The sequence below is a fragment of the Marmota marmota genome, unplaced genomic scaffold (genome assembly GCF_001458135.2).
Source record: "Marmota marmota marmota unplaced genomic scaffold, marMar, whole genome shotgun sequence".
Lineage (NCBI taxonomy): Eukaryota > Metazoa > Chordata > Mammalia > Rodentia > Sciuridae > Marmota > Marmota marmota.
The window spans coordinates 3,258,155-3,269,194 of NW_025999896.1; the positions used below are offsets into that span (position 1 = coordinate 3,258,155).

The window sequence follows — 11,040 nt, forward strand, 5'->3', positions numbered from 1 at the left end:
GCACTTCTATTCTTACCTACCACCCTCTCCCTTTCTGTGAGTTAGCAACCACATATCAGAGAAAACATTCGGCCTTTGGTTTTTTGGGATTGGCATATTTCATTTAGCATGATATTCTCCAGTTCCAACACGATGGCTTCTTAACAAGGGCTTCCTAAGTTGCTGGGGAGGGTGTGGCTAAAGCTGGCTTTGACTTAACCTTATGAAAACTTCTGGAATGCTACAAGCTTCCCTGGTGGTTGTGAGGAGAGATCATTATACAATTTCTAAGGCTTTGCTAGAGCAGCACTGTCTGATACAGCAGTTATTAGCCATGTGGGGCTATTTACATCTGAATTCATTAGCATTAAAAATTCATTTTCTTAGTTGCACTTAGTCCACATTTCACATAACTAATGGCTACCATATTGGACAGTGCAGATATTGAACATTTCTATCCTTCCCAAAGGTTCCATTGGACAGTGATTCCCTAGAGAAAAATTTGGTTAAGACCAAATAGAAATTGTATCAGAAATTCAGAAAATCACTGATGTAGACAGAACCTTAAACATCATCTGGTCCACCCCTCAGTAATTCTCAGATGACGATTCCTGCTGGTTCAAATCCCTGCTGTGCTATTTATTGGCTATGTGAACCAGGGACTTTCTGTGTCTCAATTTCTTCACTTGAAAAATAAGAAAAATACTGAGTATTTGCTTTAAAAGGCTGTTGTGAAGATTAAGGGGAAGAAGATGTAAAGAGGTTAAAATAGCCCCTGACACACTGTAGGGGGCTTCATGGACACTTGTCCCTGTAATTTGCCACAACCAAGCATGGTGGAAGGCAAGGCTAAGGCCTGCATCTCCACAAGAGCCAGGAGCAGGGAGAAAAGGCACAGGTAGAGGTCAATGATCCTTCTAGAACCAAAAGAAAAGGACCATCATTTGATGATGGGGAGACCAGAGCAGCCATGTTGCTTGCCAAGCTGTGCACCTGTTGTATACTGTGTGCACTTGGTGGTGGAGAGAGAGAGAGGAGGGACGGGGTACAGGGCCCTTTCCTAATTTCCACAGAACCTTGGGGAGACTGAGGCCTGGAGAGGTGAAAGGCTTTGCAAGGTAATGGCAGAGCGAAGACTGGACCCTCTGTATGTTTCCTCCCAGCCCTGGCTGAGTTGTTTTCTAGCAGGTCCATGAAAAGTCCTCATTTGTTTTGGTACAAATTTCCAGAACTTCTAAAATGTTCCCTGAGCCATCACCTCCTTCTTCTCATGTTACCAACCCCTGAAGATTTTTCCTTTTTATCCCCCTTCACTTTTTACTTCCATCTCACTCTTTTCTCCTGCCATCTCACCCTTCCCCAGGCAGTTGCATGACATCCATGATATCCATGCTGAGTTTTATAATTTTTGACATCTCAGGGGACCTGCTAACCAGGGAAAGATTGCCCCTTCTGTAGCTAGTGAATTCTTAGCTAATGACTCCTTTTTAAGTTAACCTTTCATATGCAAAGCAACTAATCCAAAGCCTTTACCTTCCAAACTGTCCTTATCCAGCTCTCACTCTGAGACATTATGCCTCTGTCCTAATCACACAGCAGCAAGATATCTGGGGCAGTTCATACACCTTGAAGCCTGATGCAATTATTCGGGTCTATCCAATCCTAAACCAGCTTAGCCTGTTGACATCGACTCACTCATTCTTTTCCATGAAAACCACAATAAAGTCTCTTATCTGAGATTTTCCCCTTGCTCTTCTTGCCCCCTCACCTGGCCCTTGTCTTTCCCTTCCTGACCCTACAGGGTGAGCCCCTCTGTCTTGGGAATTGCCTGTGACAAACCATCTTTTCAGAAGCAGTCCTCTCCTAATCTGATGGCCTCACCATACTTGAATAATAGTCAAATCCACATTTTAAAACAGCACACATCTGCAAAGTCCCAGGCTTGTCACAAGAAGAGAGTCAGAGGGAGGCAGCAGCCCTGATTCCTAGGGGTTCCTGTTTCTGATCCCATGAAGCCCTGGGAGGTTGTAGAAGAACAACTAGAAAGAACCACATGTGCCTGTGGATGGGGAGGCGGTTGGAGATTTGGTCTTGGACTGTGGCTTTCAGTCCCAGCTCTGAGTGCCCTGGGGCGAAGCACTGGAATCCCAGGGTCTCCAGTGTGACCTCTTCTAGGAACTAAGTGCTTTCTGAGGTGTCACCCAGGCTATCTACCATAGTAGGGTGTTAGTCTCTTTTCAGACAAGAGAATGAAAACAGAGCAATGCCAGAGCAAAAGAGAAACAGAGGGGAAACGATGGATTTCCCTAGAATTGACCTTCTGAAAGAAAAGGTAAGCCATTGGCACATTTTGGAACTCCCAGAGGTCAATCCATTCCTGTATCTGTTGATACTTGAAGGCCATCTGATCTCTCTATTCACTTGTGATGTGAAAGAGGCGGGTGTTTTATCACGAGCACTGTGTGTAGGCTCCCTCACAGACACAGTTCTTTGTGACAATAGTTGTTCTCTTTGAGACAAAAGACCCCGAGAAACAGCTATACTCTACTATGTGTGAGCCGGGCCTGGGTAACAATTAGGATCCTACTTTAGTGCATGATGTTCTCTATCTAGATTTATATGGTCTCTGATTCTCAGTTCTCATTTTTAAAGTGGAGGTAATCACATGTATTTGTTTCAAGGATGAGAGATAATTTAATAAGGTGGTTGAAATACACTACAGGATTAAAAACCAAAAATCTATTGTGATTGATGCTGTTTTATGATGGGATACCAAAGACAATTATTTGCCAAATGCAATTATTCTTTACTTTAGGGTAAAAGAAGCCAATAGAGCCCTTCAAGAATCTTATGAGAGCTATGGATGAAATGTGTCTATACACATACATACAATACTTGGGATATGATTTCATGGTAGGGGCACCAGAAAAAAAAAAGATGCCTCATTGAATTTGAATTTCAGATATAAAAATGAATAATTTTTAGTATTTAAATTAAATAATTTTTTAATATACATCTATCCCAAACATGCATGGATCATATAAGTCATTTTGTGTGGAGGGGTTGTGGTGCTGGGGATTGAACTCAGGGCCGCTATACCACTGAGCTATATCCATAGCCTTTTTAAATTTTGAGACAGAGTTCTGCTAAATTGCTCAGGCTGGTCTCAAACTTGTGATCCTCTTGCCTCAGACTTCCGAGTTGTTGGATTATAGGCATGTACCATTGCACCTAGTAGCCATTTTTGAACTATTTATCTGAAATCCATATGTAGTAGAATGAAATGTAATTCTTATCTGTCACCTGGCACAAAACTCGACTCAAAGTGGATCAAAGACCTAAAACTTAGACCAGAAACTCTGCACATATTAGAAGAAAATGTAGGCCCAACCCATTGGAACACATTGGCTCAGGAACCAACTTCCCTAAAAAGACTCCTAAAGTGCATGAAGTACAATCAATATTCAGTAAATGGGATGGCATTAAACTCAAAAGCTGCTTCACAGTAAATGAAACTAGAATTTAAAATGGCATCCAGTGTTTTAATTTACAAGTCAGGTAACCTGATTTAACAAACTCATTTGAGAAGTGATAAAGACTAGAATCCTTTCCCTACACACATGCACAGAATTTTATGTACATTTTAGGAAGTTTTGCTCGGTTCGATAAACGCTCTGCAAGATGGATTGCTACTCACCAGGAGTCTTGGTCTCATTGGGAATCAGACATCGTACAAAGTGAGGGTGAGTGCTCCGTAAGTTGGTCATCAATTTGTTTAAATTTTCCTGGGACACAAACCAAAAAAAAAAAAAAAAGCTCATTTGTTTCAGCACATGTCATTTTCATCAGACAGAATAACTGCAATGTGGAAGTTGCCAAAACACAAACCCTGAACACGGCTGACACCGTCTGGAAAGAGGATCCCTTCTTCTTCCCGCCTTTCTTGCTTCCCCCGGAGTCACCTGGAGGCAGACACGGAAGGGCATGTCAGAGGCAGCCCAGAGAACACAGTGGTGGACTCTCCAATCACCTCTTTCAAGTCCAAAACCAGGAGCTTTGGTTTTCTTTTGACTTAACAGACTTAAATTATTATTTGTTTGATTTTTTAAAATAATAATTTTTTTAGTTGTAGTTGGACACAATACTTTTATTTTATTTATTTATATGTGGAGCTGAGGATAGAACCCAGGACCTTGCATGTGCTAGGTGAGCGCTCAACCCCTAAGCCCCCTGTTTGATTTTTTAAAAGATGCTTTTAAACTGTCCAGATTTGGGGAAGCTCAACTTTATCCCCATTGATGGGGTGGGGAGGGTGCATGTGGGTGGCATTTTACTTTAATAATAATTTAAGACTCTCAGAACAGAAGATTGGTCTCTTACCTTTAGAGGTTAGACATGAAATCAGACTGACTAATTGGCAAGATTGAGATGTCCCTCTTAATGACTGTGATTTCTTTTTTTAAAATATTTTTTATTTTTTAGTTGTAGTTGAACACAATACCTTTATTTTATCTATTTATTTTTATATGGTGCTGAGGATCAAACCCAGGGCCCCACCCATGCTAGGCAAGAGCTCTACCGCTGAGCCACAACCCCAGCCCCGTGATTTCTTTCTTGAGTTGACATCCTTTTATTCCAGAATTTTTGTTTAGCTCTTTCTCTTTTTCCTTCCTTCCTCCCTTCCTTCTTTCTTTCTTACCTTTTTGGCAGTACTGATAATTGAACCCAGGTCCTTTCCACTAGGCAAGGCCTGTACATCCTCAGCTCCCCTGTTTACTTCTTAATAAGAAAGTAACAGAAGGTAATAAAAGTAAGCCGATAATATTCTACAAGTCAAATTTTCTTCTTTCTAATAGAAATAACCCAATTTGCTATCTGAATTTGGAGTCAGTGATATTTGGTCTACTTTTTCTGAATGGCTCACTTTCATATTTAGCCCACATCAAGTTTAAATTTATGCACATTTATCACATTTTTCTGCCAAAGTATGCTAGACATTAATTTTTAAAAGATCCAATTATCTATGAAATGTTTATATTGCATATATTTTAAAATGAAAAGCATTAATGTAATAAATTTATACATTTAAGGTAGTCTCTCCTTTTCAACTCAAGTTAGGCAATTATTTAAAATATAAATACAATGGTAACCTTAAAAAGTGACACTAGCTGCTGCAGTCACTTTGGAAAAGGATTCAGCCACCTCAAAAGGTTGCCATAGTTACCATGTGACACAGCAATTCCACTCCTAGGTATATTTTCAAGGGAATTGACAACACATATTCCCATAGAAACATGTCTACAAATGCTCATAGCAGCAGTTTTCACAATAGCCAAAAGGTCAAGGCAACCCAAGTGTCTGCCAATGGGTGAATGGATGAACAGAATGTGGTACATTCACACAATGGAATGTTATTTATCTACAGAAAGGACGGAAGTACTGATGAAATATGCTACATCATGGACAAACCTTGAAAATATTAGTCTGGTGAAAGAAGCCAGACACAAATGGCCATGTTGTATGTGATTCAATTTGTAACAGATCTCCAGAATAGCAAATCCACAGAGACAGAAAGGAGATTAGTGGTTTTCAGGGGATCTGGACGAAATTGAGGAGTGACGGATGTTGGTAGATTGCAGGGGTGATGAAATGGTTCTTGAATCAGATGGTGGTGGTACAACATTGTGAATATACTAAGCACTGCTGAAAAATGTCAAGGGTAAATTTTATTGAATGTAAATTATATATTAATAAAAACATAATTAAATAATTTAGTATTAGTGACTTTGTGCACTAAGAGGGGCAGTTTACCTCCACAGACGTCTATCTTAAGGAGGAGTTGGAGTAGGAAAAAGGAAAAATGGAGAACAGAGACAGACAAATCTAGCTCAGCCTGAAGCTCATGCTTGACTACTGGTTCTATGAGCAGCTTTGTGATATGAGTAATTACACAGAGATTTCCACAGGAGGTGGGGGGGATAGAGATAAGAATTTTACCTGTTTCAGCACCAGCATAGTTGGAAAAAAGAAAGGAGAGCAACTTCAGTGAAGATTTCTGGTACAGTCCCACCACAGTCTCATTCAGGGGGTCCTTGTTCTTGTCCAGCCAGCCAGCAATGTTGTAGTCCACAGTGCCTGCATAGTGCACCAGCGAGAAGTGGGCCTCGGCCTTGCCTTTGGCAGGCTTGGGCTTCTGGAAGTTGTTGGACTTGCCCAGGTGCTGGTCATACAGCTTGTTCTTGAAGGAGGTGTCTGTTGCCTTGGGGAACATGCACTCCTCTTCCAGGATGGAGAAGATGCCCATAGGCTGGAAGGAGGATAACAGAGACCATTCCTCAGAGTGTCTACCAATGGCTCCATGGTCTGGGGAAGCCAAAGAGAATTTCTTTGGTGCCATCACTCTGGTACTTCCAGCACTGGAACATAAGCTCTGTAAGAGCAAGGCTCTTGTTTTGGTGCAATGACCAAACAATGGTAGATATACAGAATGTGTTTAATATTTGTTGAATAAAAGAACATGGAATGAATAGAAAGTTGCACATAGAGCCATAAGATGAATCATACATTAAATGATATCTGGGCTTCCTATGGCTACTTAGGAAGATATAGTTATTTCAACATGATCAGTTTCCAAATTATTATGGGAAGTCCTTTTTTAAAAGTTGATGTCATCTCTTGTTTCCATAGTAATGTTCTACCAAGAACCCCATTGTGCACGGTCCTTCCCCCTTGGGTTTTTGGGCAAATCTAGAGGGTAAGAAGTGCCACAGTCCTTGTTGGACTGGCACTCACATTCTTGGGAATAACGGAACCCTTGGATCTGAACCATCCATGCACCACTTTGAAGTGTCAGAACAGATTCTGGGGTGCTTTTCAAATGCTTTATCCTTTCTATAAAAGGGGATTCAGTCATCTGAAGGCTCACAGCCTTGAAGAATCAAGTTAGGACACCAATCTATTAGCAGAGAAGAGGCAGAGTAACAAGTATTCCAGGGTCCCATCCAAAAAAACGCTGTCCCTGGGGAGCAGCGTTTCTCTACCTTCTCGATGAGCTCAATGCAGGCAGCCAGGTCCATTCCGAAGTCAATGAACTCCCACTCGATGCCTTCCTTCTTGTACTCCTCCTGCTCCAGCACGAACATGTGGTGGTTGAAGAACTGTTGCAGTTTCTCATTGGTGAAGTTGATGCACAGCTGCTCCAGGCTGTTGAACTAGGTGTTTCCAATACCAAAGAGTTTGAGTGAGTTTGGAATATTCCCTGGAAATTCTGCCAAGCAGACACCAAGTCAGCCAGTCATTTCCCAAAAAAACTCACATCAAAGATCTCAAAGCCAGCAATGTCCAAGACCCCAATGAAGTACTGCCTGGGCTGCTTGGTGTCCAGCTGCTGGTTGATACGGGTGACCATCCACAGGAACATTTTCTCATAGACGGCTTTGGCCAGGGCTCCCACTGAGTTGGTCACCTTGTGGAAGGATCGCCCACACCACACTCAGCGTTTTTACAGTCACATTAAGTTGGAACAGATGAAATTGATGTCAAGAAGGTCAAAAGCCATTGAATTTTGTCAATTTCATACTGTTCAATATATATTAAATATTTCTTGAGACATTTGTCCAGCTCATGATGCTCCTGTTTCTTTGAGAACTATTTCACTTACAAAGATAGTTTTCTAACAACCAGGGTTATAGCCCATGACTCTAGCCCCTGGCCATACTTATTGGAGCCAGAGTTGGAGCCTTGATCCAGAATGAGTGAATTGGAGTATCTCTTATGAGAATCTGGAGTTGACTGGTCTCAATATCTGGGTGGATCTGGAAACACAGATATGCAAACTTGGGAAGTATGAGGGGGTCATCCACCCAAAGAGGTGGAGAAAGCTTCTCTGCCTAAGCAAAGATAAATAGAGAAGGAGAAAGATGACTGCCCATGCCACCTCAGTAAAGATGCTAGAAAAAGCCACCTGGCTCTAGAGGGTTCTTCACTGCCTGATTCCTGGTGCTCAGGACTTCCAGGGTGTGGTGATGGGTGGACATTTTTTCTTTGGCATGACTTGAGTTCCCCCTGAGGTCTAAAATGAATTCCCCCTTAATGCCCAAACCAGTTTCATATGTATTTCTAAAAACTGTCACTGAGAAGACTTTAATATGATGATTAAAATAGCAAAATATCTTCCTCAACTGGATTTGAAGCATCTCCATTACCTGTTGGACATTTTGCCCTTTGGTGACATATTCATTTCCAACCTTCACCCTGGGACAGCACAGGCCTTTCAGCATTTCTGCAGAATTCAGACCCATCAGGTACCCAGCTTTGTCAGCCACTGACAGAAGAGGAGAAATGTGTCATGCAAAAAAGCAGCCACTGCTAAGGCGCCCAATGTTTTCCATGAGTCCTTTTGATGTCTCTGCATTCTCCCATATGTACCAGGACTGCACTGATTCAGTGAGGTTTGGACTCATAGTCCAGGGACCTGTCTCAAGAACTTGCAATTTGCCTCTTGGATATAACCTTTATCAGCAATTAACTTTTTGTTTGATCTTGACCTACTGATATTTCAACTTCATAAAAAGACATGACTTGCATAGTTATATTAGAGTCCGATAATACATAAAATGGTACTAAAGTAAAGGACCATGTGGACAGTTGACAATACATGTTAGGCCCTTTCCTAATTTATACAAAGTGCCGTGCTAATGGTTGAGAGAGAAAAACTCAAAACCTTGACCCTGTCTTCAAGTGTTCACAGTTGAAAGCAGTTGAACATGGGCAATTTTATATGGCTTATGGACTACATTTGGTCCTCAGTATCTGTAGGTTCTGCATGTGTGATTCTACTAACCCTGGATCAAAAATATTTGGGAAAAGATTGCATCTGTACTGAACATATACAGACTTCTTTTTCTTGTCTTTATTTTCTAAGCAATACAGCACAGCTATTTACATTGTGTTTACATTGTTTGGGTATTGCAAGTAATCTAGAGATAATTTAAAGCATCCTGGAGGATGTGCATAGGTTATATGTGAACTCCTGGGGGTACCCCTTGGGCTGGGTGGTTGGTGAGTCGACAAGCTGCCTGCTGGCTGATTAATCCCAGGTGGTCACACACTTCCCTTGTTACTTGGAGTGTCAGTGGTTTCTGCAGCTTGCCAAATATGTTCTAAACCATTTACCCATTTACCTTTCAGAACTAATGCCAAAATAATCACGTCTAAATTTTAATCTCTTATAAATCCACTACACACAGACTGCTCTGTAGCCAAAGTGGACCCCTCTCGGTCCCTTCCTTCCCACACAATCTTTTCTGGACTACCTTGTGGAGGCAGTTCTAATGCCTATTCTTCCCTCTACCCCACATTTTCCAGAATCCTAATCATCCTTCACAGCCCAAAATCAGTGGCTCCTCCTCTAGGAAGCCTTCCCTGATTACTTCAGTCAGAAATGCATCCCTCCGGGAGTCTTTCTCTCCTGTGATTTACTCTGCACAGTTATCATGGGCAAGATTCTAAGACCGCTTCTGAGACATGCTCCCCGGGGTGTTAATACACGCTTTTCTTCACCTGAGTGTGGCAGGAGTGTATGATAGGCTATCACAAACCTGATGAGATGGCTAACCAGTGGACTTTGAGTTGATATAAAAGGGAGACTATCCTAGGAGGGACTAACCTAAGCAGGTAGGCTTTATGGGGCCTAGTCTCTAATTCCTTCTTTATTACCCAAGGGCTAAAAACACTCTGCTTCACACCCTGTGGGAATGACAGATAAATCTGGAATTATCAGGGTTGACCCACGTTGCCAGCCTTCTATTCAAGGAATTGGTACACTGTGAGAGATAAGAGGTTCAATAAGTAGGACACATAGGGGTTAATCCTGTCCCTATTCAGCCCTCCTGCTTCCCTAGGCTCTACTCCCAAGCCTCTCAGAGGATAATGGTGAGATCAGTCAGGTGAGAGTTAGGAAGAGGAACATTTGTTCACCAGTCCTTACTTCAAGGTCAAGTTCGACAGATGTCAAGGTGGGAGTAATAGGAAGAACAAAATTTGGACCCCACTTTATCAAAGGCCTCATTTTAGGCCCAAAATGATTATGACAGTATTGTTTACATTAATAGTAGTGATATACATGGAAAGAAAGTAAAGTTCACTTCATGATATTCTCGCATTAATTCTACCTTAAAAAGCAGGCCAACTTAGAATGTGGAAACTAGCAGAGTGGTTGGTCATTCACCACTACAGGGAGTCCCCAATCAAGCTGGTGGACTTCCCCATTGTAGGTACACTGAGCTTCAGACAACTCAAGTTCCACTTATACAATTTTGGAAGAGCAAGTCTTGAGATGTAGTGTTCAGTTCCCATGGTCTCATCCACACACAAACACAGATGGGGAGTCAAATCTACCTTCTTCAAAGAAGTTACCTTCTGTGCCATCTGGCTCTGCCTGCTCCTCTCGCTGCTTCTGCTTGAACTTCATGTTCCCATAGTGCATCACGGCTCCTGTCAGCTTGTAGATCCCAACTTTCTCCTCTGAGCTGAAGCCCAGGATGTCAATGGCATTCTGAGAGGGGGAAAAAGGACCAGCTGTCTCAACAGGACCCAGGGATCTGTCTGCAGCTTTCTCCTGGCAGAGACCTCACCTCCTTACAGAACATGAGATAAAATTTGTTCCAATAAATGGATGATGGGTGGGGTGTGGTAAGTTAGTGGGTAAAAACCATTTATTTAACATGTTTGTGTGTCTGTAGGTGATTGAATGATCTGTCTTTGTCCATCAAATAAGAACTGAGTAAAATCCTTCCCACTGCACATAGATGGGGGCTATTTTCTGGATGAGGCGATTAGGAATCATCGTGGGAAGGAAATCACATAGGTAGTGATGGAGAAATAGTCCCAAAGCTTGAGCGTTTATCATTGTAACATAGGAGTTCCAATATTGTTCAGAATCAAATAAATGCATTATAGAACATTAGATCTAGAAAAGGAGATCATTGAATATAATACCATTGGTTTTCGAATGAAAAAGGGGCAAATTTAGGCAAAGCTCTTTTTTTTTTTTTTTTTTTT

At 41.7% G+C, this 11,040-nt stretch overlaps 1 protein-coding gene across 1 annotated transcript in view; it reads right to left on the minus strand.

The window, feature by feature from the left end:
- The window catches only part of Myh13 (myosin heavy chain 13), a 51,966-nt gene that overhangs the window by 31,133 nt on the left and 9,793 nt on the right, over positions 1–11,040 (minus strand). Inside the window, exons 10-16 of the mRNA XM_015504525.2 lie at positions 10,396–10,534; positions 8,184–8,302; positions 7,295–7,444; positions 7,020–7,190; positions 5,977–6,286; positions 3,868–3,941; positions 3,677–3,764 (exon numbers count right to left, since the gene is read on the minus strand). Of these exons, the coding sequence (XP_015360011.2) occupies positions 3,677–3,764; positions 3,868–3,941; positions 5,977–6,286; positions 7,020–7,190; positions 7,295–7,444; positions 8,184–8,302; positions 10,396–10,534 (1,051 nt within the window). The remainder of the gene's footprint in view (positions 1–3,676; positions 3,765–3,867; positions 3,942–5,976; positions 6,287–7,019; positions 7,191–7,294; positions 7,445–8,183; positions 8,303–10,395; positions 10,535–11,040) is intronic.